Source organism: Molothrus ater, chromosome 27 (assembly GCF_012460135.2).
Source record: "Molothrus ater isolate BHLD 08-10-18 breed brown headed cowbird chromosome 27, BPBGC_Mater_1.1, whole genome shotgun sequence".
In the NCBI taxonomy this organism is placed as follows: Eukaryota; Metazoa; Chordata; class Aves; order Passeriformes; family Icteridae; genus Molothrus; species Molothrus ater.
In genome coordinates, this window is record NC_050504.2 from 3,177,252 (window position 1) to 3,195,260 (window position 18,009).

General features: G+C 65.1%; 2 protein-coding genes and 1 long non-coding RNA gene across 3 annotated transcripts; 1 reads left to right on the forward strand and 2 right to left on the reverse strand.

Annotated features, from left to right (window-relative positions):
- Window positions 1-231: 231 nt before the first annotated feature.
- Window positions 232-4,233, reverse strand: LOC118696507 (collagen alpha-1(XV) chain-like). Its single transcript, XM_054517406.1, has 17 exons — window positions 4,141-4,233; window positions 3,610-3,729; window positions 3,480-3,533; window positions 3,301-3,327; window positions 2,933-3,034; window positions 2,713-2,757; window positions 2,483-2,563; window positions 2,334-2,375; window positions 2,220-2,247; window positions 1,942-1,991; window positions 1,718-1,852; window positions 1,527-1,589; window positions 1,332-1,400; window positions 1,181-1,249; window positions 832-1,030; window positions 599-653; window positions 232-442 (listed from the first exon to the last, which is right to left on the reverse strand). The coding sequence occupies exons 1-17, from the start codon at window positions 4,231-4,233 to the stop codon at window positions 232-234; spliced, it is 1,443 nt and encodes a 480-aa protein (XP_054373381.1).
- Window positions 4,234-5,054: 821 nt separating this feature from the next.
- Window positions 5,055-5,767, reverse strand: LOC118696826 (uncharacterized). Its single transcript, XR_004981690.2, has 3 exons — window positions 5,640-5,767; window positions 5,255-5,323; window positions 5,055-5,097 (listed from the first exon to the last, which is right to left on the reverse strand). It is a non-coding gene; the product is annotated as an uncharacterized LOC118696826 (long non-coding RNA).
- Window positions 5,768-8,374: 2,607 nt separating this feature from the next.
- Window positions 8,375-17,165, forward strand: IGFBP4 (insulin like growth factor binding protein 4). Its single transcript, XM_036399124.2, has 4 exons — window positions 8,375-8,773; window positions 14,472-14,626; window positions 14,743-14,877; window positions 15,160-17,165. Exons 1-4 carry the CDS (start codon window positions 8,398-8,400, stop codon window positions 15,286-15,288), a joined length of 795 nt encoding a protein of 264 aa, XP_036255017.1. The 5' UTR covers window positions 8,375-8,397; the 3' UTR covers window positions 15,289-17,165.
- The last annotated feature ends 844 nt before the right edge of the window (window positions 17,166-18,009 follow it).

Sequence of the window (18,009 nt, forward strand, 5' to 3'; positions counted from 1 at the left end):
TATTTCTGGGTGGTGATGGCTCCAGTGGAGGTAGGAGGTTGCAGGCACAGCCCAGCATTGCCCCGTGGCACAGGAATCTGTGGGATGTCACAGCTGGGGCTGGGCATGGCACAGCCTGGCTGTGCACCTGGTGTCCCCTCAGCTGAGCTCTGGCACAGCTCGTGGTGCTCCCAGGGACATTCCCCAGCCACACAGGAATGTCCTGGAGCTCCTGCTTGGGTGTCACCCTTGTCACCACATGTGCCGGTAAGGAAAAGCCACCTCGATGCAGAGCACGGCCAGCGGTGTGGAGCAGTTGTGCCTCTGCCCAGCCAGCAGCCTGCCCTCCCCCAGGGCACTGGCCATGCCCTGGGCTGTGCCAGAGCTGCGCCAGCCCTGGCAGTCCCACTGGCGGGCATGGCCACCCCGTGGCGTGGAGCCGTGCCAGGCTAGCCGGCGGGGCCTGTGGGTGGGGATGGGGTGAGAGGGGCATCCCTGCTCTTTGCTCCTGCATTTCTGCAAGGAGGGAGCCACACAGGGCCATCCTTCCAGGACCCTGTCCACACTCACCAGAGGGGATCTGCCAGGACGTTGCGCCCGTTGAAGGAGTAGATGGGACCCCGCAGGGCAGCACCCCCAAAGAGGGAGCTCCAGGACTTGGCCAGCAGCTGCCCCTGTGGGCACGAGCCACTCTGCTGAGCCAGGGGAATGCCCTAATCCCCATCCTCTGGGTTCTGGCAGCTCCCCAAATCCCTGAGCACAGCCTCAGGGCTGGGTGGGGGTCCCCCACCCACTGCAGCTCATGGGGGCTGTGAGGCTTTGCCTCCCCCAGCCTCCCTGGGGAGGGGGTACCTGCCTTCAGATTGGTGATGGGGAGGGTCCTGTCTGTCCTCTTGACGATGGACAGCAGCTGCTGGCTGGGGGCTGACAGGAAGGCCCGGAAGGTTCCGTAGAGCCCGGCCTCCTGGGACTGCCGGTAGCACTGCAGGTCAGCGCCCCGGATCCCGCTCATGTCGCCCCACAGGGGCACGTTGAGGGCAGCCAGGCGGAGCTGGGGGTGGCAGGGAGGAATTGAGGTCTCTGCTCCCCCCATTCCAGGGGGTGTGAGCCCCTGGCAGTGCTGGCCAGGACTGGGGGTCCCCTGGGCACCTCTCCCCATGTCTGGCTGCTCATCCCCACCCTGGGGCCAGGCATTCCTTACAGATGGGATCCGTGGGGCTGTGGTGGTGGGCAGAATCTGGGGCAGCCCTTGTTCCTCCTCCTTCTGGACCTGCAAAAACACAGCTCAGGTCAGTCTGGGGACACCCATCTGTGTGCCCTCCCAGCATGGCCAGACCCTCAGCAGGGCTCACCTGTGAGTCTGTTGGAGACTGCATGGGTGACAGCGTGTTGGGACCTCTTGGCTGCATCCTCTTCACCTCCTGGATGGAGAGGTGGAAGAAGAAGGAGAGAACAGTCCTGTGAGGTCTGTCCACTCCATCATGCAGAGGAGGGCTCTGTCCCCTTACAGGGACTTGAGTGGGCCCTGCAGCTGCTGCACTCCTCACCTGGTACTGTGGGGTGGAGGCAGAGGGGTCATCACCAGCCAGGAACGACTTGGGATCCTCCAGCTGCTCAATGACACAAACAGAGGGACAGGTTAGGAGGAATCCTCACCTTCCTGGGGATCTGCTGCCCTAGTGCCAAACCCAGCCCTGGATCCTGCTCCCCCAGCCCTGCCAGAGACCCCACACGGTACCAGGAGGCGGCTCCAGCCAGCGGGGGTCCGCAGGAAGGCGTTGCTCCCTTCCCTCACATAGACCAGGCTCCCCTCAGGCACAGCACTGCTCGCCTTCACCATCAGCTCCTTGGACTTGAAAACCCACGTCTGGCGCTGGGAGGAGGCAGAGGGTGAGGGTCCTGCTGGGGGGGTCTGCCTGGGGCGGCTGGGGGGGTTTGCCTGGGGGTGCAGCCTGGACGCACCCGGAGATCAGTGCGGGAGTCCGATGGCTCTGCCTGAGGGACACCAGCATCTGGAGAGCCCAGAGATGGTGGGGGGTCACAAGATGTCCCAGAATAGGGCCTGGATGCTCCTATGGGAGCTGGCCCCACAGGGATGTGGTGGGAGTGGGTGGGAGAGCCAGCAGTGGTGCCAGGGAGCTGTGCTGGCATGGTCCCAGCACCCAAGGAAGGGGGGAAGACTTCAGGAAAGGTGTCTCCAAGGAGGCTGGACCCCCAAAACACCTGGGAAACGCCCTCACCTGATGGCCAGCTGTGGTCTGTGGATGCCTGTGAGGGCAAACAGAGCCTGTGTCTGCTGCTGGGCACAGGGAGGGGACGGGGACACTCTTGGGGACAGCGAGGCCGTGGCTTACCGGCTGCTTGCAGGGCGGCTGGGCATGCACGGGGTGCACCCTCTGCAACCAAAGACAGGCAGGTTTGGGGGGGCCCTGGTGCTGTGCACGCTCACACGTGTGTGTGTGTGCTCTGGCACAGGTGTGTGCACACCAGTGCTGGGCCTTACGTTGAGGTAGAGGAGACCTGGTGGGCCAGGGGGGCCGGGGGGCCCAGGGGGGCCGGGGTTCCCGGGGGGACCTCGAAGACCCTGCAGTGGAGCAGTGTGGAGGTGAGACTGGGCTGGTTTGGTGCTGTGACACCCAATTGATGCCCCCCATGTTCCCATTCCTGTCCCCTCCCAGGGCTGAGCGTCCCTGGCTGGGGCAGCACAGACACAGGCCAGGAAGGGACTCTCACATGGGGGATGATCGCTCCATAAATCTCTGGTTCCTCTTTGCCATCCTGCAAAAGGAGAGGGAGAAGACTGAGACTGATCTCCATCTTCCCTCTCTCCATTTTCCCTTCTCCCCCTCTCCTTCCTCCACCCTATCTGGGTCCTGTGGGGTTGCCAGTGGGGTGAACCATGTCCCCAAGGCTGGGCTGGGGTCCCTGGGCACCCCTTCCCCTGGCCACTCACCGTCTGGTACCTGTTGATGGACCCCCACGAGCCAGGCTGGCTGCCAGTGCTGGCGAAGGGGAGGTGCCCTGGTTTGCACCCGTGCTCCCCATAGCAGCACCCCTGGGTGAGCCACAGAGAGAGGCAGGGTTAGAGGCTGTGCTGAGGCTGGGGGGTGCCTCTGGGGTGTGCTGGGCATGTTTAGGGGTGGCACAGGTGAGCACACGCGTGCCTCTGCGTGTGCCATGGTGTCCCTGACCCCCACCCTGTGCCCCGAGGGGAGGTGAAGGGTTTTGGGGGAGCAAAGGCAGCATGGAGGGCTCAGGGGTGGGGATGGGACCCCCCAGCCTGCTGCTCTCCCCCCCCCACTGCTGCTGGTGGCTACAAACCGGCTCTCCAGGGTCGCCCTTTTCTCCCTGGAAGGGAAGTGAGAGATGCTGTCAGTTCCCAGCTCTGGGCGTCCCCAGGCCCCCCCCGAGGCAGTGCTGTGCCTCACAACCAGGGTACCACCCGCCATGGTGATGGTTGGTCAGGGTGCCAGGACCCCTGCCCATGGTGCCCAGCTCACCTTGGGGCCCGGCAGCCCGGCCAACCCACGGTGTCCAGCGTGGCGTGAGTCACACTGCAAAGAGAGGGTGTGTGGGGTGACACTGGGGTTCCTCCCACCCAGGACCCACAGCTTGGGACCCCCTACTCACCCTGTAGTCCCCTGGTGGTCCTGGTGGCCCCATGGGACCGGGCATGCCCGGGGGCCCTGGTTCTCCTGTCCGGCCAGGGCTCCCTGGCATGCCTGGCAGCCCATACTCGCCCTTCTCACCCTGAGGGCAGATGGCACAGGGTGGTGAGTGTGGAGTTCAGCCCCTGGGCTCCCCCAGGCCCCACTGTGGCAGGACTGGGGCAGCCCTGGAGTGCTCTGAGGGCTTGGCAATGGGGCTGCTCCCCCAGGGCAGTGAGAGGATCTGGTGAGCCTGGGTACCCCATCCCACCCCAGGGCCATGGACAGGGCTGGGACCCCCTTACCTTTGGTCCTGGAATCCTGGCTCCCCTCGGAGCCCTGGTTTGCCAGGGTGTGATGCAGATCCTGGGGGACCAGGGGGTCCTTCGTGCCCAGGCACCCCGGGGGGACCCTGAGGCCCTGGGAGTCCGGGTGCCCCTGGGGGTCCATCTGGCCCAGCTGAGCCTGGAGACCCTGGAATTCCTTCAGCCCCAGGGAAACCGGGCGGCCCCACGGCTCCTGGAGGGCCTGGGGGTCCTGGCTTTCCCTCCCGCCCAGGGGCCCCCTGGGGGCCGTCGTGGCCTGGGTACCCGGGGGGTCCGGGCATGCCGGGCAGCCCGGGGGGACCTGGGGGTCCTGGGTTTCCTGCAGGGCTGGAGACTGCCAGCTGCTTGTCAGGTTGGAGGGAGAGGGAGCAGAGTCAATGAGCTGCCGTGTCGCATCCCCTGGTCCCCCTGCCCAGCCGCATGTCCTAGCCCTCCCCACCCCCGCCAGTCCCGCCGGGGACGCACCCTGCGGCCAGCACCGGCATCACCGGCCCTTGTTCCTGTGCTCACCTCGTTCTCTGATCTCTCAGGAAGTGCAGCAGGCGCGGGTGAGCCCCGGGCTCCCCAGGCGCCCGGGGGTCCCGGGGGCCCCGGTGGTCCCGGAGGACCCGGAGGGCCCCGGGGACCCTGGTGACCTGGCTGTCCTGGGCTGCCGGACTTCCCTCTCTCCCCTAAGAATCCGGGCTGGCCTCTCTCTCCGGGGAACCCTCGGTCACCTCTCTCTCCCTGTCGGGGAAATTCAGAGCCTGTCTCCACCTTCTGGCACTTTTCTCCACTGGAGCCCACCACGGGCACCTGCTGACTTCCCCCCCCCGGGGCCACCTGAGTCGCTTCTCCACCCAGACCCCAAAGTTAGAGTCCAAATCACGAGCAAAAAGGGTTTAGCTCAGACAAAGACCATCACGGTGAGTCCCTCTGGGTCCCTGCGGGAGGAGCAGCGCACCTTTGGGCCGGGAGGGCCGGGGGCGGGCGCACGGGGCAGACACAGCCGGAGGTGTTGTGCACCTGGAGAGGGAGAGAGCAGCCGTGAGCAGCGGGGCCGGAGCCCCGATGGACGGGTCCGACACAGGTGCCCCGCGCCCACCTCTCACCTGGAGGGCAGGGTCCGTGTCCGGGAGCCGGCGGGGCAGCCCCTTGGCCGTGGTCTGTGCGGGGAGAGAGGGGCTGAGAGCAAGATCCCTGAGCATCGTCCCCATTCCCCACTCCCACCGTCCCCATCCCGTCCCGCCCGTGTTTTCCAGAGCCCCTTGTCCTGCTGTCCATCCCAGGGGACCTCCCCGGGGACCGGGACCCCTCCATCACCTGGATCTGCAGGAACTCCTCCTCCACTGCGCTCCCCTCCAAGATCTCCGGGGCGGCCGTGGGTCGGTGCTGCTTGAGACAGACAGGGACGACTCAGGGCAGGGCTCGGGGGGATTCTGGGGGGCCGGTGAGACCCTCCCCCAGCCGGGGCTGCCCTCAGCCCGGCGTGGGAGCCCAACCCAGAGCTGCAGTGAGGGGACACTGGGAGCTGCCGTGACTGCTTTCCAAGGGGGCACAGAGAGCTGAGCTGGGGTTGGGGCAGGACGTGGTGCAAGCAGGGCATGGATAAGGGGAAAGACATAGCAAGGAGTGTGGCAGCAGCTGGGGAATTTCGGGAGGGCTGGAGGAGCCGGAGGGGCGCTGCTGCCCAGGAAAAAGCACCCACCTGGCCTCGTGTGCGTGGCAGGGCACGGCCTGACCCCTTTGCTGCCCCCCTGGAGGGATGGTCCCGGCGTTTAGGGGCTGTTACCAGGGGAGGTTTGCTCAGCAGCACCTTCCCCACGGGCTCCACGCTGGCGTCTGTGTCTGCAGGAGCAAAGGAGCGCTGGGATGGAGATGGCAGGGCTGGAGGGGGACCAGGGTGCCATAACACTCCCATGGCCACAGAGGTGCCACCAGCAGCCCTAGACCCTGGCACCCCACACACCACCCTCCACATGCCCCCTCCATGCTGAGAAGCAGGAATTTGGGGTGCTGGGAGAGCCACGTCCCCATCCCACCATGCCTACCTTCCTCCCCATCCAGGCTGGGGGGCACAGGGCTGGTGCCTGGATCCGGGGTGGTGTCCTCTGAGCCCAGGGAAAACCACTGGGCCGTGGCAGGGTGCAGGCACCTGGCCAGCACCGAGACCATGCAGAGGAGTCTCAGGAGGCGGCTGGACCCCATTCCGCTGCCCCGGCTGCCCAGGATCGGGGGGTCCTTGGCTCGTCCCACTCCCTGCGCCGTCTGGTCCCGCGGCCCCGGCTCGGCGCCCGCTGTTATCGGCGGCCCCGCCACGCCCCCGGCCCGCCCCGCACCCGCACCCACGGACCGCATCCGGCGGGTGCTGAGCACCCACGGAGCCGGGACACCGTCTGTGCTGCCAGCCCGGGGAGAGGGGGCAGTGGGAGCCGCAGGAAGGGAGGAGATGCCAGAATGGATGCGAGGGAGGGCTGGGGAGGAGAAGCTGCCTGGAAATGGGGAGTAAATGCAGTGGAGGAGGGGGCGGGCTGAGAGCAGGGGGCATTGGCTGCGGGTCCTCCCTGAGGTCTGTGCTGCTGCTGGTATTGGAGTCCTGCAGCAGCTGTGCAGGCACCGTGTCCCAAAGTACATTCAAAGGGCCTGGGGTCTCACTGGTTTCATCAGAGCCACCCTCAGGTGGGACCTACAGCCCTTTCTGACCCTCAGCCCCCTCCTGCTCCTGCCTTTTGCTGGTCTGCAACCTCTCCCCAGGGCTGTGGCAGCTCCAGACCCTGCTGGGTGTGTGGCTGAGGAGCTGCAGCCAGTTTGGGCCCCCACAGCCTCAAGAGTCCCAAAGAGCCCCCATCAAGGACTGGGGGCATGGGGCTGTCCCAGGCAAGGACCTGAGCACCAAACACCAGCACTGAGCCCCTGCATGGACTCAGAGCTGTGTTGGGTGGGGGCAGCACAACTGTGGGGGGCACCAGCCCAGCCCCACTCAGTTTTACAGGATGGTGCTGGGATGGTGCTGGGACAGGGACCTGGAGGAGCAGTGTCTGGGCAGAGGTGAGGGAATGCTGTCCTCCCCTGCGTGCCCCCACTGCCTGCAGACACAACAGTCTCCCTGGCGGGCACTCAGTGCTGCCAGGGCCTGATAAGGTGCCACAGCCTGAGCAGGACTGGGCACCTGTTTGGGTTTGGTCTCTGCCGGGACACTGAGTCAAGGCTGGTGCCTCTGCCCTGAGTCAGGGCCACTGTGCAGCAGTGCCAGGCAGGGCAGGGGCTCAGAGTGGTGCTGTGTGAGGATACTTTGTGGGGCTGGGGCTGGAGGGTGTGGGGGACACAGACCCTGCTTGCCCCTGTCCTTGCCTGCACTTGCTGATGCCCAACTCACCTGCAGGGGAGAGAGAAGCTGGTCTTGAGAGCCCTGGTGGCAATGCCACCAGTGCTGTCACTCAAGCCAAAATGCCACTTTGAGCACTGGATGTACTCACCCATGAGGTGAGTTTGGGCTTCTCAGCCTGTATGACAGGCAGCTCTGCTCCTCTGGTCCCACCCACTGCACTGACCCCCACACCAGGGCCCCCCCTGCTACATCCAAGACCCCCGTGCTGCGCCCACGCCCCCCTCCCCACATCCAGACAGGTCCCCCCAGTTGTCCCAAACCCGATTTTGACTGCGATGCCCCAGGGCGCAGCTCGGGGGTCACTAGCCCGGGTGATGCTCGGGCACTGTCCCGCGGGCACAGGGGCTGCTCCCCGCGTCTCTGGGCTCCCGCCCTCGCCCGGTGCAGCGGGGACTGGCGGGGCCGGGGTCCCGGGAGGCAGCCGGGGCTTCCGCCCGCTCCCGCTTTTCCCGAGTAGCCACTAGGTGCCGGCAGCCTTCAACCTATCCCGGGCTGTGCGGGGCGGGGGGCGCGGGGGGCTGCGGGACCGGGGCCAGGTGGGCTCGGGGGCCCGGCGGGGCCGCCCTGGGCCGTCCCGGACACACCGAGGCCGAGCCGTGCGAGATGCTCCGTTATCAGCAGCACTTCTCCTCCCTCCGGGACCCCCCACACCCGGAGCCCGGAGCCCACCCCGGGGGTCTTGGCCGCGTTCCCCGCGCTGCAGCCCCGCACGGTGTGACCCCCGTTCATCCCGGTTGCTCTCGGGACTGAGCGGGGTGGAGGAGGCGGGTGGTTCGGGTGGGCGCCGCGGGGCCGGGGGCTCCGGGCCGGCTCTCGGCGCTGCCCGCCGCCGGGGCCGCCCCGCCGGTGGCCTGGCCGCTGAAGCCACCGGCGGTGCCGGTGCCGGTGTGGCCGCCGCCGGGGGGAGCGTCGCTGCCCGGTGGGTTCCCGGTGGCGACGGGGGCGGCCCCGCCGGTGGCCCCGGTGGCGGCGGCGGGAGGTGTGGCCAGGGGCCGCATAAAGCCGCATAAAGCCGCCGCCGCCGCCCCGCGCCCGCCGCCAGCCGAGCGCCGCGGAGCGGGGCCGGAGCGGGGCCGCCATGCGCCCGGGGCCGGGGCTGCCGCTGGGGCTGCCGGTGCTGCCGGTGGTGCTGGCGCTGCTGGCGGCGGCGGCGCGGCCGGGCAGCGGCGAGGAGGCGATCCAGTGCCCGCCGTGCTCGGAGGAGCGGCTGGCGCGGTGCAAGGCTCCGCAGGGCTGCGCGGAGCTGGTGCGGGAGCCGGGCTGCGGGTGCTGCGCGACCTGCGCGCTGCCCCGCGGCACCGCCTGCGGCGTCTACACCGCGCGCTGCGGTGCGGGGCTGCGCTGCTACCCCCCCCGCGGCGAGCCCCGGCCCCTCCGCACCCTCATGCACGGCCAGGGCATCTGCACAGACCTGGCCGACGTCGAGGCCATCCAGGAGAGCCTCCAGCCCCCAGGTGAGGCGGCGGAGGGGCGGCAGAGGGTGGGTGCCCAGGGTGGGTACCCTGGGTGGGTGCCTGGGGGTCCTTGTCCCTCGCAGGGGCAGTGGCATGACCCCTGTTGGCACCAACCCACTCCCTGCTCACTCGGCAAGAGCTGTGGACTCATCAGGGACCTTCCCATACTTAGAGGGAGCTGAGAAAAATGACGAGGAGTGACTTTTACACGGATAGATTGTGACAGGGCAAGGGGAAGGATTTTAAACTAAAAAGGGAAGATTTAGATTAGATGTTAGGAGGAGATTCCTCCCTGTGAGGGTGGTGAGGCTCTGGCACAGGTTGCCCAGAATATTTCTGGGTGCCCCATTCCTGGAAGTGTTCAAGGCCAGGTGGGATGAGGTTTGGATCAACCTCATCTGGTTGAAAGTGTCCCTGCCCACGGCAGGAGGGTACAACTGGGTGGTCTTTAAGGTCCCTTCCAGCCCAAACAATTCCATGACTCTGAGAGGCAGGATGGGATGGGATGGGATGGGATGGGATGGATGGGATGGGATGGATGGATGGATGGGATGGGACAGCACAGGATGGGAATGCAGGGAGCACGTTCCAGGGAGGGAGCAGAGGCAGGCTGCAGGAGACCTGGCACAAGTGGCTCACATTTGTGCCATCCTTACCCACCGCGGGCACAGCAGTGTCACAGCCACTGGCACCACATGTGCTGGAGAGGTGAACCTTCACCTGCTGTGCCCTGGCTGCAATGTGGCCCTGGACCATGGGACAGTGGGACAGTGTCCTGCAAGCACCTGCAGCCCTTGGGGACACATCCCAGCTGCCAGGGAAGCTCCTGTTGCGCTGTGACCTCTGGGATGCTGCTGGCAGGTCTGGCTGCACCAGATCTGTTTCCCCCCTGTTTTCCTGGGGGGAAACAGGAAAGAGGGCATGGGGCACCTGCTTCCCTCCAGGCAGGGCCAGCTGGGAGCTGTGTGTGAGCTGTGTCTGCCCTGCCAGGCTGGAGGAGCTGCCTCCCGTGTGCTCTGTCTGCCTTGCAGGTGGTGGTGGTGACCCCTGGTGCTTGGGCAGGATTTGGGGTCTGAGAGAGAAGCCAGCAGTGGGAAGCCGCCTCAGAGCGGTGCAGGTCACACCATGGCAATGAAGCTGCTTCCAGGGAATCAGTGTGGGGACCTGGTCCATTGGTGGTTCCCCTTTCCCATCCTGCAGGCTGTGACCAGGACCATGTCCCCTGAAGCTGGGAAGTATCAGCCCAGGACAATCCACATCTGGCCTGACCCTGGGTCCCCACGTGGGGTCACTTAGAGCTCCTTGAGGGGCAGAAGGGACTGGAGCAATGTTCGTCCCTGCCCATCCGTGGGGCTGGATCCCACTTCCACTCCCTCCTTGCATGTCTGATCCATGGCAGCTCCTCTGGTGTCCCCGTTGTGATGAGTGCCATTCGTGGATAGGCCCCTCTGGCCACCCCTGCTGGGACAGGAGCTGGCTGGGAGTGCTCAGAACCCCCCTGTCCTGCCTGTCTGTCCTCATCCCACATCCTGCAGGAGCTGTCTGGGCTCCCTGGCCCGGGGCTGCGCCGTGCTGCCAAGCCCTGTTGGTTTTGGCCGTGCCCCGTGTAATGCAACATTTTTTCCCAGAGCCTTTAGGAAACAGCCTTGCATTTTTTCCCTTCCTTCCCGCGGTGTTTTGGCTTGGCTGGGGATGGGTGGGTGGCTATGGCAGCCGGGTCGCCCGCCGGGCACCGTGCTAGCCAGCAGCCTCACAGGCAGCAGGATGGGCCAGAGGGCAGCAGGAGCCCCTGTGTCCCGGACAGGATGTGGGCAGGACACCCACAGAAATCGATGCTGTCCCAGTGGTACATCCCAGGCATGGTGGGAGCGTGGGGCTGGGGGCTGCAGGCTCCCACACAGCCCTGCCTGGCGCAGCGAGGGCACCCTGGCATGGCTGGTGTCTCTGATGCCCCTGGGGACCAGCAGAAGGGAATTAAGTGCCCGTTGAGGGCCAGGGCTGTACGGAGCAGGTGCCCCCGGCTGTGCCCGCGGGGCTGAGCTGTGCCGGCGGCTGGGAAGCGGTTAACGCGCGGCTCGTACAGTAAACATTTTGTCTGGGGGCTCTGGCCGGGGGGCTCCGCATTCCAGGGAAGAGGCTGGGATCAGGGGGCTGGGCTTTGTGAGCAGTCGGACATGGCTCCCGGCTCCACAGCCAGGAAGAGCCTCTCTGCTCAGCCGGGACCTGTGGCACCCACGGGATGTGACTCCAGGAGGTGAGGGAGCAGTGGCTGCTCACCTTACTCGAGCGGGTCTGGGCACCTCGTGCTGGACCCTGGCCCTGCCAGCTCATGGCTGGCTTTGGGATCCCACTCCTCAGCCAGAACCCTGTGCAGGGCCGGCTCCAGAAGGTGCCAGCCCCGTGTTTCTGTCACAGCTGGCGGGTGGTGGTGGCTGAGCCCATGTGTGGCAGCCAGGAGGAGGTGAGGACATATTCCCCAGCACACACGATGAGTGATTTAGTGTTGGGTAAATGATTATGTCTGGGAAAACCTGACCCATGGGAGCTGCGTTCATCCCGTGTGGTCTCTGTAAGCTGGGACAGATCCTGTTTTCTTTCTGTGTGCAGTCACGGGGAGGAATGGTGGTGGCTGAGCCATGGCTGGACAGTGCACAGGCAGGGAGGACAGGCTGGGTTCTGCCAGGCAAGGCTCAGCCATGTCCCAGCTGTCCCCTGGGCTGGGGGCTCACCAACACTCGGGTTTCTCCAGGCTGGGTGCTGCTCCTGGCAAGGTTCTGGTCCCTCTGGGGAATCACCTGCACCTGCATTCCTCACTCCCTCTGCTGCATCCTGACCTCCCCTCCCTCGGTTCCACATTGGGCACTGAGGTGGGAGGTGCTCAGCCGTGTTTGAGCACGGCATGGGGATGGGCCGAGCTCCCAGCTGGCATCCCAGGCCAATGGGCAGTAGGTGCCTGTGTCTGCACCTCTGCCACCCCCATCCCTGGCTCCCCACGTTCTGCCAGAACCAGCACTTGGCACAAAGAGCACGGCCCTCCCAGTGCTGGCGCCTGCCAAGTCCAGAGCCCAGGAAGCCAAGAGCCAGCACTGCCACAGTCCTGCCAGGACCACCCACAGGTGACACTGGGGGCGCTGGAAAGGGACATGGAGGGTGCTGGGGCTCACTGTGGCTTGTGCCACGCTGGCCACACACATGTGGATGCCCCTTGTGCCCTTTGAGGCATATGAGGTCCTTGGTGCTGGGGCTGGTGGCACAGGGGGGAGCGGGGCTGGAGCTGTGGGGGTCAGTGACACTTGTCTGTCCCCAAGGACACACACGCGAGGTCGCAGGGCTTTGCTGGCTGCCCCAGGCTCTGCTCCCACGGGATCCGCGCGGTGGAGCCGGAGCCCTTCCCGCTCCCTCGGGCTCAGCGCTGTGAATCACAGACTCGGCACGTGACCAACCTCATTTGCAGCTCCCGTTAATTGAAGGCGATGCTGAATGACTCGTTTGTGTGCCCTGTCCACAGGCCGGCAGGAATCCTCCTCCTCCTCCTCCCGGGACAGGCGGCTGGTTTATGTGTCCAGCGAGGTCAGCCCCCGCTCCCATCCCCTTGGCACCGAAGTGACCAGAGAGGCTTTCCTTGGCCAAATCGGGACCCCCCTACCCTCCATGCCTCCAGGGTGGTGGTGCCCATGCAGAAGCGGCAGACTGGGTGGCATCAGGGCAGTGTGGGGCGTGGCAGCTCTGGGCTCCACACGCGTTGCTTTTCCCGAGTCTTTGTGCTGAGGGTGAGTTTTCGGATTTCCAGGGAGGCGAGAGGTCCCCTGAGCTGCTGTGTGTCACTTAGCAGGGGGACAGTAACCCCGAGGGCAGGGAGGGAGGGATGCTGGAGCTGCCGTGGGAGCCGGGGACCGCGGGTCCCGAGCGAGCGCTGTCAGGAGCCGCCTCGCTGCCCGGAGGCACCGGCGTTTCATGTGACCTTATGAAAATGTTATTGGCATCTGGTTTTATTTAAGCCGGGAGATTTGATGCTCTGGAGGCGGCTGGCGGGGGGAAGAAGGGGGTTTGGCTGTGCCAGCCACCGGTGAGGGCTTCCCCTGCGGGGGCAGCGCCGCTGCCTCCCGGTGCTGCCTTTCCACGGCGTGGGAGCAGCGCATGGAGGTGCAGGAACTTCGGCACGGTGGTCCCGCACGGGTGCCAAATCTGCCCAGCTCTTGCTGTGTGTTTCCCCACAGGGATACAGGGGAGGAGCATCCTTGCCAGAGTCACCGAGCTCCCGGCGGGGCTCTGCCACCAGCGCCCCCATTGCGCCACAGCCTCGTGGTTGGTGCCGCCGGGGGCTGGCGCTGGCACTGCTCTGTGCAGGGTCCTGGAGGCTTTGGGTTTGTGTTTCAAATTTCAAGGGCATGAGCTATTTCCTGGAAAAAAAAAAATGGACAGATTAAGCAAAAAGCAAATAACACCCACGAGGGAGGGGGCTTTGATTGGGGCTTCACTCTGGACTTTAACCGGGCCCCCAGGAGCTGGGCCAGGAGCCCTGCACTGCAGGGACCGAGGCAAGAGGTGCTGGTGGGAGATCAGGACCGGGATGCCGTGGGGATACAGTGGGCAGGAAGCTGTGGCTCTAAGCCCTCTGCCTGCCTGTGGGAAGGGCCAGCGCCGGGTGTCACCCAACAGCCCCTGTGCTGGCACTGTGAGCCCCTGGGTGTGACCCTCGACAGTGACCACCCCCTGCCTGGTTTGGAAGGTGTTCCCTGCTGCCAGCTGCAATATTGATTTGTTTAAGCCCAACCCCATGATAACCTCAGCCACTTCCCTGTACAGCCCAGGTGGGCTGGGGGGCAAAAACTGCCTGGGCTGTGCCTGACGTAGCTCTGAGCACAGGAGGAACCCTGGTTCTTGGGGTGTCCCCCCTCCACAGAGTCTTCACGGGCCCCAAACCAGAGGAACCGGCAGCTTTTTAAAAAGCTAAAGTCACGCCGAGCACTCGTCTCATGACGCTCTGTCCAGCTGCCAACATCTGGGCCGGCAGCTTGGCTGCGCTCCTGGCGCAGGCGGGGATGCCAAGTGCCGCCTTTTGGGATCGGCCCCGCGGGAGATTAACTTTCTTATTCCAGGAATTTCTTCTTTCATGTCTTGGCGAGGGCCGTTCCCCGCAGCAGAGCACGGCTCCACTCCCGGCCGTGGCGCCCGGTGCCGCCCCGGGCTTGGCGGGGGCTCAGCTCCGCCCCGGTGCCTCCACTGCCACTGCAGCTCCTACAGGCAGATTTGGGGAGGCGCTGAGGTGTCCTGGAGCTCACTGTCCGTGTCTCAGCTTCCAAGCCTGTAGCTCCAGTGCTGTGGGTGAGCACCTGGTGACGTGTGGCTGGCAAGGGCACAGCCAGACCCAGCACACTGGAGCCACTGCCCAGCACTCGCAGCGGGCATTTGTGACCCTACAATAACACACACACGGCAACAAGTTGTTAGCCATGGCTAATGAGTAGGAAAAACTCTCAGGAGTCTTTCCCAGTGCTGCAAGGAGCTCAGCCCAGTGCAGTGGAAGGGGCAGGATGGACCCAGGGCTGTGAGTGACACTTGTAGGGACCAGAGGCAGTGATGTGGCACCTGCCAGAAGCCACTGCATGTTGTTCCTCGGGGTGCAAGTGGCACTGTGGACACTGGGACACCGTGGGGGCTCTGTGGCACTGAGCCCCCTTGGTCTGTGTCTTTGCAGAGAAGGAGGAGATCGACCACCCCAACAACAGCTTCAGCCCCTGCAGCATCCACGACCGCAAGTGCCTGCAGAAGCAGCAGGCCAAGAGGGTCAACAACGGCAACAAGATGCGCAGCAGCGGGAGCCCTCACCACCGCGAGGACACGCGGGTCATGGTGAGCCCCAGGAGGGCTGGGGAGGGCAGGGAGGGTGCTCCAGGGTCAGGATCCCGTGGCTCAGGGCCTGGAGCGTGTGCCAGCCCTGCAGCCAGCTCAGCCTTCCCTTTCCCCAGGCGCAGGGCTCGTGCCAGAGTGAGCTGCACCGGGCGCTGGAGCGGCTGGCGGCCTCGCAGACCCGCACGCACGAGGATCTCTACGTCATCCCCATCCCCAACTGCGACCGCAACGGCAACTTCCACCCCAAGCAGGTAGGATGGGCTCTGACCTGTCACAGGGGGCTGGGAGGGGCATTTTGTAGAGCCAAGGTGAGACTGGGAGGGGGGGCGTGGATGGAGGGGACAGTGACAAGGCACGGCAGAGCCTGCCTGGCTCCTGGCTTTGGTGGGAGTCACCCTTTGGGTGCTGGGGGCCCTTTCCAAAAACCCCAGGTGGGATGGGGGTGGTAAAGCCCCAAAGAGAGCTCCTGGTTGGGTTGCCAGGCAGCCCGTGGGGTCCAGGCTGGGTGTCCTTGACCGAAGCCATCCCCACAGTGTCACCCGGCGCTGGACGGGCAGCGGGGCAAGTGCTGGTGCGTGGACCGCAAGACGGGGGTGAAGCTGCCGGGCTTCCTGGAGCTGAAGGGGGACTTGGACTGTCACCAGCTGGCCGACAGCATGTGAGCGTGACCGCGGTGGTCCCGCGCCGTGCAGGGCCAGGACCCCCGCCGGGGCTGCCCAGGAGAGAGAAGGAGAGGGGACGTGACTGCTGAGCAGTGCCGGGGGAGCCCGGGATGCGCCTGGGATGGCGCCGCGCTCCGCGCCCGCGGCACCGCCATGACCACTACAGCCACCGCCAGGGATCCACCCCGGCGAGCGCCGGCCGCGCCTCCATCCCGCACGGACACGGCTTGGATGATGCTGCCCCGGGCTGCCTGGGTGGAGTGGGTGGGGGGCACCCCTGATGCTGCTGCTGCTGCTGCTGCTGCCCCGTGGTGCCCCTGGTGTTCAGCCTGGCCCCGCAGGTAACCTCGGACACCTGGCAGCTCGGGGGGCGCGGTGGCAGCAGCGCATTTGCGGCTCAGTGCCCTCCATGCCACACCTCTGCAGGGGCAGCAGCAGAAGTGCCTCATCCTGCCCTCCCTGGTGGCGAGAGGCTGCCCAGGCAAGGACTGGGGGGCCTGGAGAGACCCCCCTGCCTGCATCCCACCCCGAGTGCGTGTGTGTGAAGGGCAGTGTGGCCACTCAGAGCAATAAGAGACCTTCCCCCACCCTGCTGCAGCCCCCCAGCCCCACAGCCCAGGTCCTCCTCCCCATGGCCCAGCCCCATCCCACTCCCTGTGCAGGGACAAAGCCTCTCATCCATCCTGTCTCCCCCTCCTCCCTCCTGGGGTGAGGGGGTCAGGATCCCCAGGCAAGCAGCATTGAAGGGAAGGTGGAGGGGTTAGGGATGCCCAGGAAACACATCCCAGGGGGAAGAGCTTCTTTTGGTTTGAGTTTTTTCTTTCTTCCCCAAATTTTTTAGTATTTAAAAAGTGTTGTTGGTGGGATTTGATAAGTGACTGTGTGGCCCCAAGGCTGGAATTCTCCATCCCCAGGGACTGGGGCACTGCAGTGATGGCTCCTGTCTTCTCTTCTTGGCCAATGTGACAAAACTGGGATGGATTCTGGAATGTCTCCGTGATGGGATCTGATTTCACCAGCACAATGTTCTCAGCTGAGAAATTGTCACTGGTTTTGTACCTGGTTTTTCTTCTGGGATGGAAATTTTTCACATAAAAATGCCATGGAAAGTGTGCTAAAGACAGAGGGGACTTCCCCAGTCCCCTCCTGACCCACCCTCTGGCTCCATCATGGCCTCAGTGGTCGGTTTTGGTTTTCCATGTGGATTTGTCCTGTCCAAGGCCCCCCAATGGGAACGAAGCGTTTCAGTTTTAGTGAAACACCCTCTGCCCTCCTGATCCCTGCCTGCCCTGTGCCCTGCCAGATCCCTGCCTGCCCTGGCTGCCCGTGGCCCTGCTCACACACAGCTTCTAAACTGAGTCCATTTACCAGGATGGTCCTTGGTGGGGAGGGGGGTCCCTGTCCCTGCCACCCCTCAGAGCCCCCGCACCAAGGAAGGGACTCCCGGGGCCAGTCCCAGTGCCAGTCCCAGTGCCAGTCCCAGTGCCAGTCCCCTGTGGCAGCACCACAGCAGGACACAGTGCAGTGACAGCGCCAGCCTGGTGGCCTCGGCCACTCCCCGTCTGCACCAGGGCGGGTCCAGCAGGGCCTTTCCTGGTCTGGGGGCTCCCGGCAATGCCCCAGGGCACATTCTGTGTCCCGCTCCGAGGGCTCCAGCATCTCGTAGCGTCTCTCCTGTAGTTTAGGGCTGTATTTACACACCACCATGTACCAGTGTCCCCCACCCCCAGCGTGTCCCCTGGAGCCCAAGGGGTCCCTGTCCGTCCCTCCCAGGCCAAGCCCGTCCCATCAGATTCCCGTGTAGCACCGATCTTTTACAGTACACTTGAACCTTTGTATCCTCAAAAAAGGTAATTACTGTATTTAATTTCCCGTTATTTGATGTGTTTCTGTCCAGTGTGTTTTATCTTTTATGCTTTTAAATTATGGGAGGGGAGGGAGGCAGAGCAGGAACGAGGGGGCTGTAGGATCCCACTGGTGTGGGGACAGGCTCTGGTCACCACCTCTGCCCAGGGACCTGCTCTGGGTTTGGGGTTCAGCAGCCCTGCAAACCCAGGAGCCCACGAGCCTCTGGAAGAACCTCCCTGAGCAGGGATGGGGTGGGAAACAAATAATTTCTTGCTTCCTCATGACTCCCGGCTCAGTGTCTCCACCGGTGCCACCGCGAGGATTGTCACTGTCGCCCCACGCAGCGCCACCGAGCAGCGGCAACGGCGCCAGCCTGGGGAGGGGACCCTGGACCGGCTTCAAAGTTCAGGGGCACACAGGGACAGGCACCGGCTGCTCCAGGGACACGGGCTCGTGGCCAGGCAGTGCTGCAGCCCGAGGCACATGAGCAGGTTCCTGCTGGTGCCAGGGCGCACCGGGCACCTCCAGCCCCGCTCGGTGTTTGGGGAAGGTGTCAGGATGCAGGCGGGAGATGCCCAGGCACAGGAATTGCGACAGCCGCGCACTTCCCGGTCACGACTCGGCTCTGCCCCAGTGTCTGCAGCCAGTTCTGCCCTGGGGTCATGGCTCAGGAGGTCGCTGAGTCCGTGTTTGGTGGCTCCTGGGGTGGCTGGGGTGGCCAGCCGGGTGCTCCGGTTACCGGAGCCGGGCTGAGGGCGGTGCTGGCGTTGTGCAAACAGCACCGGGATGGGCTGCAGCCAATACAGACAGCCCAGAAATCTGCTGGCACGGCAGATGGGCCTCCTGGAGCCCAGTCCCATGCCCTGGCCCTGT